Below are 20,340 nucleotides of genomic sequence, written 5' to 3'. Positions count from 1 at the left end.
GAAAAATCGTTCACTGGCTGCTACACTGCTGCTTGTTGTAGACTTGAATTGAGTTCAGATCGCTTCTATCTAAAGTTTTTGCCAGCAAGAGAAATAAATCTATCAATAAAATGTCCAAACAATGGCTTGTATCTCGAAAAGCTTTACATTGCGTCACTCCTATCTCAAGGTAGCACTGTGTGTGAAAATTTGACCGAAGCACTGTCATGAGCTACAGTGGTGCGATTCCGACCGAGGAGGAAAGCAACCAGGACGCCTTTTCAAATGAACTGCGAAAGAACAACAAATTAAATTCCGCCCCACCACCATCTTCAACTGCCAAACGCATCAAATGCGCTGTATTTGTACTCCATAACATGATATTATTCTCTTTGTACTCCATTACATTAGCAATAACTGCACTTGACCACCTGAACAACTGTTTTTTTTTTGTTCCAGTTAGCGCCTGCGCCTTTAAGTCAGCATGTGGTCCACATCATCAACGCCCGCCCAACACACACACCCACACACACCCACTCCCACACACACGCGCACGCAAACAGAGCTCCCAAACTAACACCCCCCCCCACCCCCACCCCCGCCGCCTCTGGAGGTGCCCGCTTTGAAAGTTGGACCGGGGAATTAGCACTTATACTGGAGACCACAATCCGCGTACACACACACACACACACACACGCGCGCGCGCGCACACACAAGAGCGAGAACGAGAGGAGGTGGGGGTCTCGTACAGATTGGACTGCAGCATGTGTGGGAGGGGTCTGTCGATCACAACAAAGAGACACGCTCACGCGCACACACACGCACACACAGCGCACAAGAGGACAGAGGGAGACATGCGAAGGAGAAGAAGGTGAAGGGGGTGGGAGGTGTGGGGGGGGGGGTGCCTGCTGCCGGACTTGCGGCGGCCCCCCGCCTGCACCCGCAAGCTCGGATCATGACGCCCACGTTACGCACGCTGCTCTTCCTCTTTGTCACACTACTGGTGATTCTTCTCATCGTGGATGATATCTCACAAGTGGAAAACGAAGAAGAACAAGAAGCCTTGTGAGTAGACGCACACATTTTCCTTGTGTGTGTGTGTGTGTGTGTGTGTGTGTGCGCGCGTGTGCTCGATATTCCATTGGCTAGTGAGCATTTATGAGTATTAGAATACAGTAGCGTCGTTATGAGTTAGTTTGTATCGCAAATCATCACCATTTGAATGAATAGAAATGCGATTAATCTGTTCCAGTCCCCCCACCAACCCCCCCCCCCCCAAACATATGACTTTTGACTCTTTTGAGTGCCATTGACTTGTTGTCAACGGGAATATTAAAGAGAGGCACCGGTGTCTTTTTTTTTTTTTTTAATGGGAATGGGCAGAGAAAAGTCTTGGCCAACTCTGGTTTTACGACGTTTAAAAACAAAACACTAACTATTCCCAGCAGATGGCAGCACTGGGTCTCTTTTGGATGAGATCACTGCGTATCAAAACAATGTGGATGCTTGTGAATGACATCTGGGAATGTCACTCTTACAAGAAGCTTGTCACTGATCAAAGCGTTAATCACGTTACATCTATTACAAAGAGTGTCGCAAAAGAGAGAAAAAATCAAATATCAAGTACAACTTTATTGTCAACATACAGCACAGATGAAATGTCTTCCCTCTTAAACAGACAACAAGAGGAGCCGCTGCGGGTGCCCGCGCCGCCATCAAAAGAACACTTCACATAAGATGACAAAATAATACAACACAGCACATAAAACGGACAGTCATGCCATCTTAACCACTTTTCCTCCATTCACTTTGTTGTTTGAAGCAGTTATCGATGAAAGACGAGCGATCATCATGATGATTATTTAAATTTATAAGAAGAAGCAATGACGTAATGCATGTAAAAAGATACACCACATGCATGGCGCGATGCACTCGCACACGACCAAATACTACTACCAAATAAATAAATCAAAATAAATAAATCAAAAATTGTTACACATCGTCTGATGAATCCGTTATCAGAATTTCATTCTGCCCAATGTCAGAATCAGCATCGGCCTCCCAAGAAATCCGCATCTGTTGGTCCGTAGCATCGAGAAGAAATGTAAAGTTGCATATGTAGGGTTTGTTCGTAGATGATCTGGTGCAGCTGATATGGGAGCAGCCTGGCCCGGGGTCCCAGGGGGGTGGGGGGGGGGGTAAGGGGTCACCTTCGCGTATTTGTCTTGCAGCAGCTTGCATGTGCAATCGGGCTACACTTGCACGCAGAAAGAAACGAGGGCAACTCGGGAAACAAAAGCCTGCTCTTGCATTCTTTTTTTTTTTTTTACCCTTGAACTGAATTTTTAAGCAATGCAGTGGAAATCACCCCAGTCTCTCTCAAGCACACACACACACACACTCCGACATCCAGAAGCGGCCCACTTGGATTTTGCAGATGCAACAATTCTGAATTTAGCAGTAGGTGTCATTAGGCTGCTCTCATTTCCCTTCCAGTTTTGGTTGGTTTGGGCTTGTGATTTGTCACGGGAGAAGCAGAAGATGAAGAAGAAGCACTTTGACTGTCGGCTGAATGCAGCTTAATACAATTGCAACAATGGAGGTCGTAAAAAAAAAAAAGTGCAGGAGGCGTCGCTTTAACTCCGCGCGACTCGGCTAACCGGCCAGAGCGCCTTTAAGATGGAGCTGAACAAGACCAGGGGAACAAAAAGCAAGCACCTTGCTCATTTTTATCGATATCGTGACAGTAAGTTAAAAATGCTTTCGGCAATGAGGCTATTTGGCTAATGCTTTATTTACAATTTAAACTATGAATACTGGCATTTGCTGTATAAAAAAAATGAAGGTGTTAATAACACTATGCCCACTATTCGCAGCAGAATAGCGGGGCATTTACTGTATCATCTTAATATTTGGAGCTCTCGCAGGGGATCTCATTAGTCTGTTTTTGTGCGTTGTTAACGAAGTGGCCCCGTAAAAGCACATCCGTGCAATTATGCCCCATTGCCAGTGCTCTCAATTTCTGTGCCTTCATTATGGTGACATGTCTCCTCATTACAGCAGCAAAAGGGCCCGTGGTGGATTGCTCTAAAAATACCTGCTTCGTTCTTACAAGGAAGACGCGTGGAGTGGCAACACGCAGATGATTCCTTTATTTAGCAGCCAAATGTGGGAGGCCGGACTGGTTCAGAATTGTGTTCACGTCGATGTTAAAATAATGATTCCTTTGCTGTGGGGGTCACAGACACTCCCGTGGGATTTATTTTTTGCAAATTCTTTGCTTGCTTTTCTGCTTTTTTTTTTGCATTGCACTGATTATCAAAGTGTCATTGAAGGTCTCACTAATTTACGTTTATCAGAGGTGGTCTTTGAACGTCTCTTGATCCGACTCGAACAGAGAAGTTGGGGGTGGGGGGGGGGAGCAAGGTGTGGAAGAGAAACGTTTTTTTTGGGGAGGTTGGAAAATATCTGCTGAAAAGACAACACTTGGACTCTGTTTGGGGACTATCCCCCCCCCCCCCGGTCTAGTTAAAATGGTATAACCCAAGAGGCAAGGTGCGGCTTGCCATCGTTACCGTGAGTTGCGATTCATGCTATTAAAGCATTCGTCAAACGCCATCATGACTTGTGTTATTAATAAACCAAACAGACTCTTTCTGTGTCTCGGAGCTGCTGCACAAGACATTAACTCAAAACGCTTGTTTTATTCTAGAAAAAGCAGCCAGTCAAAGATGAAGCGGCTCTTCCCGAAACCACGCAGGTCAGTCACGCCATCATCGTCGCAGGCGCACCTGCTTATGATGTGATTGAAAGGCGACGGGCTGATGGGAATCCGGTTGCCGCTGCAATGTTATCGTCGGTTGGCAGCCTCGAATAGCCAGCGAGGGCTTCTCACTGAGGATCTGCTTACACTTGATTTGGAGGAGGCAGCTCCGATGTCCGCCAAGAGGCCAAATTCACCGTCCACGTGACATACCGGATCTGCTTGTTAAAGGAGACGTCCTTTAACAAGCAGATCCCGGAAGTGATTTCCAAGTTGCTCAAATTACAAAACTCAAATGCCAGGGCATTGAGCAACTTTGAAGAGCAAAAACACATATAAATGAGGCTTTTATAAGTGTATTAAAAAACAAAAGATCCTGGAAAAAATGCGATAAATTAAAAAAAAAAACAACAACAACAAAAAACTACCGGCAGGCGAATAGGTGGCAAACCGTGAGTGTGCGGCCGTTCTTTTTCTTTTTTTAATGCTGACTTGCAAACGAGGATAAAGAGGAATAAACCACGGGATAACGAAATGCATCTATCATATCTGAGCCTTACTTGTACCAAACAAACCAAACGTTGATGCTAGGTTTGTTAGCCCGTCTCAGGTGTTTTCCATTGTATTTAGCATGAAGCTAATGCTTCGTTTTACAGTAAACTTCACGGTAGGGGCAAAAAACACCTTGAAGCGGGCAATGGTTCATAAATCGAAAACTTGTAGGTTGGAGTGCTTGTAAGTCAAGGTGCCACGCTACAGAAAATGAATTAATTACCCTCAACCTAACCACGCAGAAAAAAGAGGTTTGTAATTGCTTGTATTTTCGTTTAAAGACAAAATATCAAATAATCTTTGTTGCCCAAACACTTGTATATAATAATAAATAAATTGCCCAGAGATTATTTGATTTAAAAAAAAATGCAATCAACAATGACTACTTTCCTATTGAGGTTTTATTATTTTTTAACTCGGGGATATGCGGATACTGTACTCTTAATTTGTGGTTTCCAAGCAGTTATGAGCAGTGTGGGGCCGCTCTCGAACCAGCACGGATCCAGACATTTAAGTCTCATTCTGACTCGCTTCTTTTCATAAAGTGTGTGAGTCATGGAATTGAGCAAACCAAATCATGCAGGAGTGACAGCGACCAGCGGTGTCATTTCTAATTAGTTTCTGGTATTTTTACCATTTGCAATCCCAAAAGGTCAGGCTGTGCTCAAGTTTCCAAAAAAAAGAAAAAAAGCAACAAATGTGGCCTTGTGTTTGCATGCAGAAAGACATCCAGACGCGTTGGAAGCACGTCATTGCCGAGACCGGCTGCGATAAATCACCTCGAGCCAGGCGACGGCAGCAGCGGCAAGCTGACGTCGTCTGGCTGGACCTTCAACAAGACCCTCTCCAAACTCATCAGGTAGCCTCCTCAGTGTCACTTTCGCTTTATTTTCTTTGCGCCGTACGGTGGTACCTTGACTTGAGTTTCGTATGTTCGTTGGCCAAACTCGAATCACACATATCTCGAATCATCTTTCCTCACTGAAATGAACGGAATTGCCGTTCATCCATTCAAGCACCCAAACGTCAAATTGGAATCAGAAGTGGAGTTGTGAACTTCTCTGCTGCCATCTCACAGATGGAAGTCAAATCATTGCTAATAAAATAAGCCCCTGCCCCCCCCCCCCCAAAAAAAAAAATAAAAATCCACCACGCGACGACTGGTATCGTTTTGAGGCATTTGTCCTTTTTTTTTCCCGCCCTCCCGCAGGAAGAACGTGCTAAGATTTCTGGACCCTGAGCGAGACATCTCCATCCTGAAGGGCTCGCTGAGACCCGGAGACGTGGTCCACTACGTTTTTGACCGCCACAGCACCACCAACATCTCAGAGAATCTCCACCGCCTTCTGCCAAGCGTGTCGCCCCTGAAGAACCGCCACTACCGGCTGTGCGCCATCGTCGGCAACTCGGGGATCCTGCTCAACAGCAGCTGCGGCTCCCAGATCGACTCCCACGACTTTGTCATCAGGTATCGCTTCAGCTCGGGCCACCTTGGCGCCATCAGTGGCGTTTTAGTTCAACCGTCACCAGTAAGTTCACAATCCAAAACTCGTTATTGTTCCTCAAGGAGAAATTAGTGTTGCAGCAGGAGCACGTCAAGGACAAGGCGCACAATGACAATCTCAACAGTTAAAAAACAACAACTGAGATCATGCGGTTGCACAAGTGTGCACACCCTCTGTGTTCAGAATTACTCGGCTCAAATATATTTCAGATGTTCTTGTCGACTTTTGTGGCTTCCATCCATCCATTTTCCGAACCGCTTGATCCTCACTAGGGTCGCGGGGGGTGCCGGAGCCTATCCCAGCGGTCTACGGGCAGTGGGCGGGGGACACCCTGAATCGGTTGCCAGCCAATCGCAGGGCACACAGAGACAAACAACCATCCACGCCCACACTTACACCTAGGGACAGTTTAGAGCTTCCAATCAACCTGCCATGCATGTTTTTGGAATGTGGGAGGAAACCGGAGCACCCGGAGAAAAGCCACGCAGGCCCGGGGAGAACATGCAAACTCCACACAGGGAGGCCGGAGCTGGAATCGAACCCGGTACCTCTGCACTGTGAAGCCGACGTGCTAACCACTGGACTAGCGGGCCGCCCTTACTTTTGTGGCTTTTTTTTTTTTTTTTTTTTAGCAAAAAGCACTCAGATTGACTGCTGTTTGGGAGTATTCAAAATTCACCGCATCTTGATATTTATTTATTTATTACTTTTTGACTCGCATAAAAATGACCATTCAAGGATGGCAGAAAACTACTGCAAGAACTCGTTTTGTGCTTTTTCTTCCCCCACAAAATCAACTCACACCAAACTGTAGTATTACGGAGTTACTACTATGATTGTCCTGCAGATCATTCCAAGTGCAAGAAAAAAAAAGGGCCTAGTCACTTTAGAGTGCCATTTCAGAAGCGCACTGACGACATGTCTGCCATCTAGTGGTGATTGGTGATATTGAAACTTAAAACTACACTCAAACCCACGCATTGGCACAGTTTGACACCACCAGATTTGCATATTGCAGATTATTTTCGATTTTTTTAAATACCTTTTTGTTCCTATTTGAGATTTTTTTTCTCCCCCACCCCCATCCCAGGGACCCCCCCCCCCTCCATTTCCCCCCTATTTTTGTGTATAATGAATGTTTCAACGTGCTTTTTGAAGAATTATTGGAGAAAAAGAAATTGGGCCCCTCAGAGTTCTGGCTTCGGGCCGCATGCATCCTCGGCTGCTTTAGAGGCCAATTACTTTGCAGCAAACTTTGTTTGGACTCCAAGTTGAAGAACTTTTGGAGTGTTTGTTTGACATCGGAGGTTCCGCCGCATTGGCGTCAAGCGCGGACGTTTCCACTCGGGCTCGCTTGTGAGGCCACGCGCAAGTTAAAGTGGGCCGTAATGAAAATGGAAAAGCAAATTGGCTTTCGCTTTGTCTCCTCCGAATTGAATTGGCGTTGGGAAGTGAAGCCCGTCTCGCTTTAATTCAGATTTGGAGTGGTTTCTCCTCGGGAACTTTGAAAGAGGCTGCTGAAGCTTCTTTTTTTTTTTTTTTCTCAAAGCCACCATAATCAGACAGGGCGCAATTAACAGCACAGTTATATGTAAGATTGGCTTTTTTTTTTTTGGCGCGCGCCCCAGATGAAGCCAGGCACTCTAGGGGGTCCCGTTCTCATTTTACTTGCGACTTGCGTGTGTACGTGAATCCGTCAGCCGCCTCGGATTACGGCTTGGCTTTCACCGGGGGGGGGGGGTGGCAGATTGCGCCATTCCCCCCCCCCCCGTCAATGGAGGGCCATAAATCTGTCTGCGGTGCTCATGCGATGGCAGACGCCAACAACAAGTGTCCCGCTTGCTATTCCGGGCCCACCCCCACTCAAGGTGACAGCACGGGCAACACCTGGCGTGAAGACGGCGGGACGTCAGCGCTCCCGACCAGCTGACGGATGGCATGCCGGAGGAGGGCCGCGACCTTTTGATTAGCTTTTTGCTTTTCCTTGATTTCTTTTCGTCTCCGTCCACTGTACGCCGTCTTTGCTCTTGTCTCCGGCATGCTGATGAGTCAAGGTCACGACTCGCCGACACGCCGGGCATAATAATGACGGTTGGCTTGGCTGGGAGCAAACAAAAGAGGAGGAGGTTTTTCTCGAGCCGGCCGGAGAATTGTCTCGGCTCGGCGTGCGCGTCAGGCGGCCGGATCCGTGTCGGCTGAGCGTGTAGAGCGCGGGTGTCAAACTCGAGGCCCGGGGGCCAGATCCGGCCCGCCACATCCCTCTATGTGGCCCCGCCAAAGCAAATGATGGGCATCAACGTCATGTTGCTTGCTCAATACCAACAATGCAAATGGTCTTCACTTGAAAAAAAAATGTTGAGATGGAGCAAGAATTTCTTTTAAAATCAATTTAACTTTCGAAAACGAATTTAACCTGATTACTCGTCCCCGATTTCAAAACTAGTCTTTCATAGATTTGTTCCGTGTTAGTAATCGGAGACAAACCAAACGTTTATTTGACTTCACACTGTGAACTTCAGTCAGAATGGCCCTCCGCCACGCACCGGAGCGAGCTGCTTGGCGATCACGCGGCCGAATGAGGACAGTGGAGGAAGCGAGTACGCTTATCCATCTCGACTTTGCTTTGCTTCGTTTGAAGGTGCAACCTGGCACCGGTGGAGGAATACGCCGACGACGTGGGCCGTCGCACCGACTTGGTGACCATGAACCCTTCGGTGGTGCAGCGAGCTTTCCGGGATCTGGTGGACGACGAGTGGCGGCGGCGCTTCGCGCGGCGCCTGGGGAGCCTGAGCGGCAGCGTGCTGTGGATCCCGGCCTTCATGGCCAAAGGCGGGGAAGAGCGCGTGGAGTGGGCCCTGCGCCTCATCCTGCGGCACGCGGCCGACGTGCGCACCGCCTTCCCCTCGCTGCGCCTGCTGCATGCCGTCAGAGGGTAAGGCGCTACTCATCACGAAACAAGCGGGGGCGGCGGACGGCAAGCTGCTGCCCGAGAACTTGTTTTGGAATTTTGATCACCCGAGGAAAACGATAGCATGCGGCGTTCCGATTTTGGCGATTTCTTTTTTTTCTTCCAAAATGTATTTCGCTGAACCCGGGCGAGCTTGATTAAACCAAATAGGATCATAAAACATCAACACGGTGCAGCTAGCATATGGTTGGCATCGCCTCCCAAATGGTCAATTTTCAGGAGACTCCCGAGAATGTTTGTTCAGCCGTCAACGTCGCATCGTTAAAAAGAGAACAAACCACGCTTTGGTCAATAATTGGGAAAAAAATGACACCCGCGTGTGTTGACTGACCATCATGTTTTGTTTCACTTTACAGGGACTTTGAATTGTCAAAAAAAAAAAAAAAAAAAAGAGACCAAGAAGACACTGTACATTTTTTAAAGGCATTTTTAGCTTCTGCAAATAAATCCTCATAAATCTCACGGCACGCCAGCAAGCAAAAATGGCGCAAACAGAAATAGCCTATCGACAACGTTACAACTTTTACGGAACTTTGCTAGCGCTTCATTTTGGTGTCATGGGTACGGTACATAAAACTTTGTTCCGGAACTTTTGGACTCATCTCTGAAGTTATTGCAAGCAAGGCTTATTTTTGCCAGCAAATATGAACTATTATTGACTTGAAGTTCATTTTATCATGTCTGCTGCAGGACTTTTCCTCACTTGAAAAGTGGGCGGCTTCAAACAAAAGGTCCTCTGTCCTCTGTTGCGCAACACATCTGGATAGAAATGCTCTGAAATTGAATTCTCAAGTCTCGTGTCATGTTCATCTTTTGACCAGAAAACCAAATGCCTTCAGCATACACCGAAAACACCTGGCCGTTCCAATACTTTTGGAGGGGACCGTCTGCGTTCATGGCGTTCAGATTTTGAGATGCTCTGTGTCGGCTAATTGAAAAAAACAAACAAACAAAACGGTGAGCTTAGTTGGTGCAGTTAATAACCTGCTGTCTTTATTTCTAGCTACTGGCTGACCAACAAGGTCCACATCAAGCGTCCGACCACAGGGCTCCTCATGTACACCATGGCGACGCGCTTCTGCGAGGAGATCCACCTCTACGGCTTCTGGCCCTTCTCACACGACGCGGCGGGCAAAGCGGTCAAGTACCACTACTACGACACTCTCAAATACGAGTACACCTCCAGCTCCAGCCCGCACAGCATGCCGCTGGAGTTTAGAACGCTGAGGGCTTTGCACCACCAGGGGGCGCTGCGGCTTCACACTGGCAGTTGCCACGCGGAGCCAGAGTTGCCGAAGGAGAGCAGAAGCGACTAGCTAACGGAAAAATACTTTCTGGTCTGACCGTGTAGGCTTCTCTCACGGCAGCGCCTTTTTATTTTTAGTTTTTTTAAATATGTGTGTATACAACTTATTTGAAGTTAAATTGACATAGACGTTTTGTCTGGGACAATAGAACAAGGATATAAGAAGACGCATCCCAACACGCGATGCTTCTCAAAAAAAAAAAAAAAGGAGGAGCACCACCTTGACCAGCATTCAATCGCCTCCCTTGTCATCAAAAATGAGGCCGGTTCAATTCCTAAAAAGTCAAATATTATAAGCCACAGAAACATTATGCAAAATGAGCTCCGGTCAAATATAGGAAAAGTAATTCTTTAACTAAAATACACAAGTTCAATCAAAATTATACCTAAAAGCGTCTTTATAAATATGCAGTTCTTAAAGATTATAATTACAACCGGACTGCCCTTGAGCTGTGATGTTTTTTCCTCTCCCCGCTAGAGGGAGCCCGCGTACCACTAGTGAGACTCACTCAACTCCTTGCACAGAAGTCCAGGCGGTCCTTGATTTACGACACTGTTCCGATTTCTCCGGTGGCGAAATAACACAAATGTGGAAACGGATTGTAGCACGAGTCATAACTGCGGCAATTATTTGTGTAAAAACATTCCCCGCGTCATAAATATGAAACAATCAAACGAAAACCGTAAGTACAGGGTAACCGAGCGCATCTTGTGCCTCGTGAACGCGTTGTCTTACGCGGCTGCACTTGCTTCATTGTCTCGTATGTCGGGACTGTCGTGAAGCAAGCAGCCCGCGAAACAGTGCCTTGAGATAAGAGTTTAAATTCTTGTTTGCGCACCTCAAAATATTCATCGGTCATATCTGCCCCCATTTAAATGAATGGAATGTGATTTACCCAATCCCCCACCCCGACCCATTTTTTAAAAACAATTAGCACTCTAAAATACAGACCTTCTTAAAAACATACTGTATTATAATTAAACGGAATGTTAAAAAAAAATGTCTTTTTTGGGCGAGAAGTAACTTTGAAGGAAATGGCATGTTCACACTGCGAAGAGGTTCATACCTGTGTGTGTGTGTAAAATGACAAGAAACTCATTGCATCCGGTGAATCCAAACACGTCAGTCAGGTCACCCGAATCTCAAGGCACCGCCGTCTTCAGAACCAAGGGTGGAGAAGATGAGCGATGCAGACATTGAAGTGACGAGTTTCCAACCATATTTCTCCTGCAGTTTACAGTTTGCCACCAGATGGCAGCACTAAACGCAGAATGGAAATCTTGCAAGCGGTCCTTTCCACTGCCATCTCTGACTAAACGGTGAACTTTTCAAAACGGAGGCCTCCTTTCACAAATGTGCTGCGTCACCCGGGGGACCCGATTGAAGAAAGGGCAGAATTGAGTATTTTCATTGAGCTTCCGTGAGATACAAAGTCGGGGTGTGTCGCAGCTGTCCACAGAGCCCGCGTTTGCACTGGCTTTGCCCCTCGTCGTTAACTCGGCAGTAAAAAGATGGTCAAGAACAGCAGCAGGTCTTCCTCTTCACTGTAATGGTTGGAACGAATGTACGAGGAATCGAACTTTTTTGCACGAATGCGAATAATAGACAACCTAAGGTCCCTTATTCAAATGATCTTGTCGGAGTGGTGCTTTCTTATTTCGAATCTTTGCACTTTATATTATTTCAGAAAAGAAGCTGTGTTTCACATTGCTTAGATTTTTTTTTGGGGGGGGGTAGTCCATTGATATTATTTAGAGAAATAATTTGGGGAAACATTCACTGAAGCGAAGCAAATATCGTATTTGAAGCGCATTGTCATGTTTCGAAGCCTTTCCTTTAATTTGAACTCTGTCTGTATGCAGATTAAGAAAACGGATCGCTTGTGTCGTCGCATTGTGGCCTAAATTGTATTGGAACTTTGAAACCCCCCCCCCCCCAAAAAAACTAAACACACAATAACTCAGTTGCCTCGATTCTAGATCATCACATTATTACTAGGAATGGAATAACTGAAAAATCTACATAGACATGAAGAAAACAAAAATCTTTGAAAGCACACTGGTCATCTTTTAAATTGAGATTGTGACAGGAAGTTAAAAATTACTTGGGCACTTATGCTCAAAGGGTCACAATATAACATATTAAAGTAAACTTTACGGCCTGAATTGTTAGGTAAAATCTTCCCCAATCCGTTGATGAAAAAGGATGTCAATTGTGGAAGTGCTCTACAGTCTGCCACAAAAAACAAACAAACAAACAAAAAAAGGCAAAACGAGCCAACTACAGAAGAGTGTTCTTCCAATCGGTAAACTACGGCGAGATTAGCAGCAAATTAGTTCAGACGTATCGTGACAAATGTAGCGGCTTCCCCTGATGTGCACTAAAGACGGCTGAGCAGACAGATTTGGGGTGCAAGTCGAGTCAAAATAGTGTCGATGGCGCCGTGCGCGTTGACACGCGGCTCTGGACCGCGGACGTGAGGGAGCAAACGAGGTGATGGAAACGTCAAGGCCTGGCGAACTCACCTGCAAGAAAGCAGAAAAGGATCTCAAAGGAGGCGCCGCGAAAAGCAAAGTGCAGGAAGGGCGGCCAAACAGGACGCCGGATCTTCCCTTGGGGAAGCGCTCGGACGTGAAGGAACAATAGGACGGAAGGGGGAAGCATGTCGTCACCGTCGGATCTCCGCGGCTTTTTTTTTTTTTTCTTTTGTTTTACAAGCGTAGTTTGTCAGCGCGGACCTAAGAGAGCGTCACTTTTCTCCGTTTGCTTCAAAACAGTCCATGAAGGGCACTTTTTGGAGCACAAAAAGGCGAACGAGGTCGCGGTCTGACTTGTCAAAATAAGGCGACTTGGCGCCGGACTTCGAAGTATCAAGGCTCAAAGCTGCTCTTCTTCCAAAGTTAGGTGAGAAGCAACTTCCGTCTCTGGTGCGGAAGTTGGGCCCAATCATTTGTTGGGCCAGACTCTGTGTGGCGTTTGCATGTTCTCCCCGGTGCCTGAGCGGGTTTTCTCCGGGTACTCCGCTTTCCTCCCGCGTTCCCAAAATGTGCATGGCAGGTTAATGGGGCACTCGAAACGGTCGCGTGGTGCGAGTGTGAGTGCGGATGGTCGTTCGTCTACGAGTGGCCCGCTGGCAACCGGCTCAGGGTGTCCCCCCTCCCACTGCCCATATTTAATATACGCAAGATCGTACTCCGAGCTGTACGCAAAGAGAAAAGTGGCTTTTTCAACGGATGGCCCGTGGCCTGATGTCACGAAACTTCAGAGTTCCATTTTCAAGGGCAAACCTGTAATTGACGTCAAACAAAGTGGAGTCGTCCTCCTCGTCATTTTCGTCATTGAGGGGGGCCATCTCAACTCGCTCAGCGGGGGTCGTGATGATATCATACTTTCGGGTTTTCCTGATTCTTCTCCCAGATCTGTCCAAAAAAAAAAAAAAACGAGTCACGATCACCGCGTTGAAGACTATTTTAAATGGTTTAACATTTTTGACTGACGGCAAATGAAATCATGATTTGATCCCCGCCCTGAAAAGTTTTCTTACATCGAAGCTAAGGAAGACACCTTTGATGGTCCTTGCCCTGCAATTCCCAAACATCACATGCTCCCAATTGAGCCAAATGAGGCCTGACACAAACAAAACTCTTCAGTGCCAGGTGTCAAACAAATCATTCTTTATAAAGCTTCTCTTAAATTACTTTGTGCTTGTTAGGATTAAAACTATGCGGAGAAAGCCAAATGAACTACACATATTTGAAAGCCGCTTTTAATGTCTTTGCTTTGCCTTTGTTTTGTTTATTCATGCCTTTAAAATGTGTCCACTTTGCCTTTTAAATGTGGTGAACTGTTTTTTAGATGTCGTGCTTTTAGACGTGTGAAGCACATTGAGTTGCCTTGTGTGTATGAAATATGCTCGAGAAAGAAAGTTGGTAAACCTTGGCGAAATCTGTCCCAGTCGACCCAAAGTGACACCCCCCCCCCCCCCCCCCCCTACCTGACCACTTTGAAGAGCAGGCAGGTGATGAGAGCGCCGGTCACCACGCAGGTGAGAATGACGATGACTTTCAGCGTGGGCAGGTGCGTCATGATGGACGAGGTTGGAGAACCGACGCCCGCGTGTGTGCCGTTGTTGTGGCCGCCGCCGCCGCCGTCATCGTGTCGAAAGCTGCTGACTGATCCCGAGGCTGCCGACGTCGCGTTCGTCGGCGAGACGGGAGAAAAAGACAGACTTCGGGGCTCGCCGTCGGCCCTCCAAAACGTCGCCACGATCAAAGTAAGGGCGAAATAAAAGGTCGCCATTGAGTCGAAACGCTAAACAAATGGTAGTTCCTTCCACAAAAAAAACGTCACGTACGCAACGACAGCTGTCACATTATTTGGATTGACGTCCCCCCCGCCCCCTATTTTACACAATGAAGACACCTAGGGACATAAAAAAACATCTCGGCTAGAATCCAGATTTCCAATCATTTAAATATTAACTTGCATTTGATCCTGAGAAGCGGTCGCTGGTTGCCTTGTGCCGGGTCGGAGGCAATACCTTTGTGGTCGAATTAGGAGATTGGGATTATCCACCTCCTCCGGAAACGCTCAATAGACCGGCCCTCTTGTTCCAAATGTGTGACGTAGCAGTTCGGTGACTCCTTCAAGAGAGACTCGGAATTGCCATCATCCACGACTGACGTCACTGCTTTAACGTCAACGTCGGAACGAAAGATTCAATGCAACCATTTCTGTCACTCATGCCCCCCTCAAAAAAATCTCACGGCACACCACCAAACAAAAAAGTTAATTATGTAGTCTATGTCATCTTGTGTCAGTGCATTAAATTGTTCTCCATGGTATAGATGGAAGAACATACATACATTATTTGTTTTAAGTCAATGTTTTCATTTGGAAAAATTATATATAACAGGATATTCTCGGAATTGCCATATCCGCCACTGGTTCAACGTTAGCGTCAGAACGAGAGCTTCGTGGTCCTTTTAAATGATATGTTACAATTGGTTAACTGTAAATTATTGAAAACTTTACTGCTTATGTGACAAAAGCACCTCATGAAATCAATAAGCAGGATACTGTGTCTAGAAAATATTATGCACATCCACCTTTCTACATCATCCTTTCATAATTTTGCTGCTGTGAATTGTGAATTTCTCCATTGCGAGACTAATAAAGGTTTTCTTACACAGTTTATCAAGACGCGTCCCAAAAGCTGTAACAAAAGTTATTGTCCTTATGAAGACCAGAGTCAGTGTCATTTAACAATATATTATGACTTTTATTATATATATTTTTGTCATGTAGGATACATGTAAAACTCAGGACCCATGAGCCATAGCGGACTGGAGGCTATTGTACGGAGTCTCGAAAGTGACATGGGGAGAAGAGAGAAATGTGTGCCTCGTCCAAATAGCGCCATCTTATTTTCCTGCGTGAACTCGCTTCCAGTGCAGTGAGACAATGGCAGCGGAGGACGATTTACACCCTTCCCTCGAAACAGGGACTAGAACAAATAGTGTCATCAACCAATTAAAATATGATAAAATGAGGATAATAGTTTCCCGTCGAACAAGAAAGTTTCTCGTCAGGACGACAACGTTTCTCGTTTGGATTAGAAACATTCTTGTCCTAACGAGAAACGTTTTTTTTTTTTTTTACTAGATGTCACTTTAGTCTTTAGTGGCTTGGTACTCTCGCTATTATTCGTATGTGTTGTGTTTTAGGAGTCCGCCAGATGGCAGTACAAAACAACTGCAGATATCATCCCCTCCCCCCTACAATCTGATCGGTGCCTTTCCATCGAAGCGTCCTTCTTGTGGTTAAAGATTCTCTCGCACTATTTTCGAAAGGTATCTATTCTCAAACGGACAAATTGCTGCCTAATGTGCACGTTAACCCCCCGCGCAACCTCACACCACGATTCTCTTTGGAGGTCGTTTGCTGTAATAGGAAGTAACCTTTGCCGAAGGAGGAGCTAGCGATCGAACAGTGTTGACCTTTGTGCACACAGTTCCTTGATGACGTTTCACCATTCAAATCGGTTTTGAAAGATCGTTTGAACTAATTCAATAAACTTCCTTGTGTTACGTAATCCGACAACCATCCCGTAATTACAGGAGGTTTGAATATTAATTATCGGTTAAGAGGTGAGATATTTCTGTTGTTTGACTGAAATGAGATGACAGGTGTGAATTGTATTCTGTCAGGTTGCAAATGAACATTTGGCATGGCAGGTAAAGTGTGACGAGAAACCATGAAACCTGCATTGTTACCTGATGCACGGTAGGGAGTTTTTAGAAACTTTAAACCAATTAATGTAATCCCATTTGTGTTGTGTTTGCAAGGCAACGGGAGCTGTGAATTTGTAATCTCGTGTAGCTACAAAATACATGGGCATCTTGACTTTGAGGATTTTTTACAACAATGCCTTTCATGGACCGATACAGGCCATAGGTGAATATGAAAAGTGTACACACCGCAGCTCAACTGTCAGTCAGGTGTTTCTTATTTAAAAGTGAGACCAAGATAAATGATTGGAAATCTTTTTCCAACCAAGTTTGAACTTTTCCGCCATAATACCTCAAGATGTGTTTGGCGCAAACGCAACACCGCCCATCATGACACAATACAATACCTAATTTGAAGGATAATGGTGCAAGCAACGTTGTGGGTGTTTTTCTCCAGCTAAAACCGGGGAGGGAATTATGAGTACCGGTACTGTACATTCCAATATAAGTCACTTCATTGCTATTGGTCCAAAAAAAAAAAGTAAGAAAAAGCATAATAGAACAAGAATGTGGTTCATTCTGAACACAGCGAGAGTCCCTGTTATAAGAGGGTGTGCAAACTTCTGCAATCACATTATCTCAGTCGTTTATTTTTACTCCTTGTGTTGAAAAAACACATTTGCTGAATTGTACGAGTAGTTCACAATTATGGTGGAAAAGTTTTGGAATTGTTGATCGTTGTCTCTTTATTATTATTTTTTTTTTAATATCACCACAACCTGAAATCACCCAAAAATTTACAAAAGGGGTGTGTAGGTAGACCTCTTTATATCCACTGCGTGTCTACTTTAGGTCTTTTGAAGTTTTGAAATTGTTAATTTTAGTCTCTCTCTTTTTAAAAAAGAAATATATATATCACCACAACTTGAAACCACCCAAAAATTGACAGAGGTGCGTGGACCTCTTTATATCCACTGAGTGCGTGTCTACAGTGATACCGGAAACCCATGTTCGATGAGCATTGACTTACTTACTTCCCCCCTTCAAACCGGTTTGACTGGCTACTGTGTTCACTCAGATGACAGGGACTACATTTGTACAGCCCACAAAGGCGAACCAGTGCTGTTGCCAGGCGGAAGACTATTTTTAAGAACTCTTCCTCATGCAGTGGGCATGCGCTGCGGCGTCAAAACATCTCATTGGTTAGCAACGGGGGCGGAATGTATACCGCAGCCTCCTGAGAGCCCCCGACAAAAAAAAATGCGGCATTGATTCAACAGCCAGTTAGCAAGGTTTGGGTGGCACCATTGGAATTTGCTTACAAAATTAGCTTCAAATGGCCATGATTTGACGAATACTGTACTGTGGTGGAACTAATGAAAGGAAGTCTGTTGAGATGCTGACATTGTTTTCCTGCCCATTAACTATTATAGCATAAAGCAGCATTTACCGATGACCTAAATGGTAACTTTCCGTTCAAACCAAAGACTTTCATGGCATCAAAGTCTCTTGTTGCCAAGAAAACTCGAGAAGTCCGCATTTTGGCCATCACTCATTTATTCTTCACCTTTCACAGTCTTTGTGGCAATCCACTCCTTCCTTGACAATCTTGCCATGTTGGCTTGTGGTTCAATAACAAATGACAACAAAGGCTTGTAGAGCTTCAAATCCGGATTCAGGGTTTCAGTTTTACTGAAGCAGTACGTCGGTAGATGTGTGGCCAGAGTCACCCGACTAAATGTTTCACAATGGTTCACTTCACTATCGTTCGCTCGCATTGCTCAGCACGCAGCTGTGTTAACAGTCCAGACCTGAATGAACGAGAATATTCACAGGCATACATTTATTAAGGTCAAAATGACAAACAAAGAAAACAATCTCTTATCTGACAACACAAGTGCATTATTTAACAAAATGAAACCATCATGATAACTGGCAAACGTTTCACCATTGTTTCAGCCTCATTTTCACTTTGATTATTTTCATGCGGTATTTTGATGTTAATTGTATGCATGGCAGGATAACTCCCTGTTGACCACCCAAAAAGGGCTAAAAGGCTATCTGGATTATTTATATCCACTTATCCCCACCAATTTTGAGGGTTTTAGGGGATGGAGATGAAGTTATATCCACTACGGGAGGTACTAGCTTTTATGGCACGCGTAGTCATTCCCTATGGTGATCCCGACTAAATGCTTTTCCTCGTCCCAATTCTTAACAATGATGACAGTTCGAGACATTTGTGCCTACTTTTTCAGGCCTTTAAAATGGCATAACGTCCTTAATTCTTAGCATTGTAATGTAAGCACCGTTCTGGTATTTTATTCCACCTCTTTCCGGTGCCATTGGTCGCACTGGAAAAAGAAAGTTTTTAATTTTATTGCCACGTCCCTAATCAATGTAAGGAAATATTTAATGTAGCAGTTTGAAAATGAACCAACTACCTTAAATGTAGACTTATTTCTGTCAAAAGAAAGAGATTGTTAAAAATGTTAAAGTGCTTGTTGCTAATATGCAATTGGAACTATCTTATTGAAACCTGCTAAGAAAGGATGTCATTGTCAGTTAAACATTTCTTTTAAGTCATCTCTATTAGCTTTCCTTGTAGTAAGCTAATATTTAACTTTCATGAAATAGGAGTATAGACGGCGTGTGTTCCCGGTCCTGTGGCGTCAGGAAACAACGAGACGACGACGACGTTGTTAGCAGCCTTCAGTGGCGGCCATTGCTCTCGCCGCACAAACAAGGCAGGACAGGAAGTGGAGCTTCGCTTACGTTGCTGCGAGGCAAAAAGTGGGCAGAGCCGGCGAAGGATATGAGCTCGTCGGGAGGCGGAGAGGAAGGACACACGCCACAGAGAAGCCATGCGAACAACATCGAGGAGAGAGCGCGCACGAGCCTCGCCGCCCAAACGGTCATCAAAACGGCGAAAATGGCCAGAAAACAGCACGCCGAGAGGGGCAGAGGACGGCAGATAGTCACATCCGAGGGAGTTGGTAAGAACTATTCCCCCAATACACTTAAAAAGGCGGGAAAGCGCGTCGAACGGGCGGACGAGGCAAGATGGTGGAAAAGGACGGCTGGTAGACGCAGTGTTGTAAAAAATGGCCATGGTGTGCTGGTTGTAATAAAGACAACGACCTAAACGATGAAATTCGCTCGATCTTGAGTGGCTTTTGGTGTAAAATCACTTGTCTGCTCGCTTTACATTGTATTTACATCGATGGTATTTGACGAAAGGTCTTTTTCTCGAGTTTTCTCGTTGTCCCTTCAACCTACGCATTTAAAATTTGCTTTGTCCTTGAAGGGACAAATGCCCTTGTGTGGTTTTTCTCGAATAAAAGCCTAAAAATCCGGCAAATGTTTAGTTTTTAAACCGCGTACTGGTGCTTTGTGACAAATCCTTTGTTGGTTTGTGTGTTTTGATGATTTTCCCTTTTGTAATCATTTTTAAGGGTTTTCGTCGAATTGTTAATTTTATTAAATGGAAAAAAGACACGGTTTGTCCCCCACATAATCTATTATGCAATTGAACATGCATCGTAAAAAGATTTTTCAAAGTCTTGCACAATTTAATGTTTAAAAAATATTTTTAAAAATAATTTTAAAAATCTCAATACAGATTTACAACAGAAGATTAATTGAGGACTCCCCATATGCATTGCACTTGTTATGTTCAGCAAATGAAGCCCTCCATATGAAAATACTTCATATATATGGATATATAAAATAGGGTGTTGGCTTTTAACCCTTTAAGGGACTGCATGGAGATTTTATTTCAAATTTGCGATACATTTTGCATCGCTGTGTCACATTAAACCTGCAAGCAACCCGTAAGGCATTATTTTAGAGAATATGAACACACATTTATGTTGAGTTAACTTGAAATATTGCACCAAAATGGGAAAAATTACTAAATATTCGTAAAACCCCAATCCCATAGACAGACTATTGGTTAGTGACACTTGTAGACAATTACAAGTTGGTAAAATATTGAACTTCGAAGTGAATCTCAAACTATATACCGTTGAATGGA

General features: G+C 45.0%; 2 protein-coding genes across 3 annotated transcripts; one reads left to right on the top strand and one right to left on the bottom strand.

Moving 5' to 3' along the window:
- The first annotated feature begins 805 nt into the window (after window positions 1-805).
- st8sia2 (ST8 alpha-N-acetyl-neuraminide alpha-2,8-sialyltransferase 2) lies at window positions 806-15,268 on the top strand. Of its 2 annotated transcripts, XM_086109866.1 has the most exons (6): window positions 806-1,044; window positions 3,692-3,739; window positions 5,016-5,153; window positions 5,505-5,762; window positions 8,438-8,731; window positions 9,771-15,268. In XM_086109866.1, exons 1-6 carry the CDS (start codon window positions 935-937, stop codon window positions 10,081-10,083), a joined length of 1,161 nt encoding a protein of 386 aa, XP_085965992.1. In that variant the 5' UTR covers window positions 806-934; the 3' UTR covers window positions 10,084-15,268. The 2 variants fall into 2 exon arrangements, with proteins under 2 accessions (XP_085965992.1, XP_085965991.1); XM_086109865.1 differs by lacking the exon at window positions 806-1,044 and having other exon boundaries at window positions 3,522-3,739.
- fam174b (family with sequence similarity 174 member B) lies at window positions 12,035-14,373 on the bottom strand. Its single transcript, XM_086109868.1, has 3 exons — window positions 14,069-14,373; window positions 13,362-13,493; window positions 12,035-12,599 (listed from the first exon to the last, which is right to left on the bottom strand). Exons 1-3 carry the CDS (start codon window positions 14,371-14,373, stop codon window positions 12,596-12,598), a joined length of 441 nt encoding a protein of 146 aa, XP_085965994.1. The 3' UTR covers window positions 12,035-12,595.
- Window positions 15,269-20,340: the final 5,072 nt, after the last annotated feature.

This window comes from Hippocampus guttulatus, chromosome 4 (genome assembly GCF_054856545.1).
Source record: "Hippocampus guttulatus isolate MCC_2025c chromosome 4, RoL_Hgut_1.0, whole genome shotgun sequence".
NCBI classification, from domain to species: Eukaryota; Metazoa; Chordata; class Actinopteri; order Syngnathiformes; family Syngnathidae; genus Hippocampus; species Hippocampus guttulatus.
Note: the sequence above shows the minus strand (reverse complement) of the source record. Positions and strands in the feature narration are given on the sequence as shown.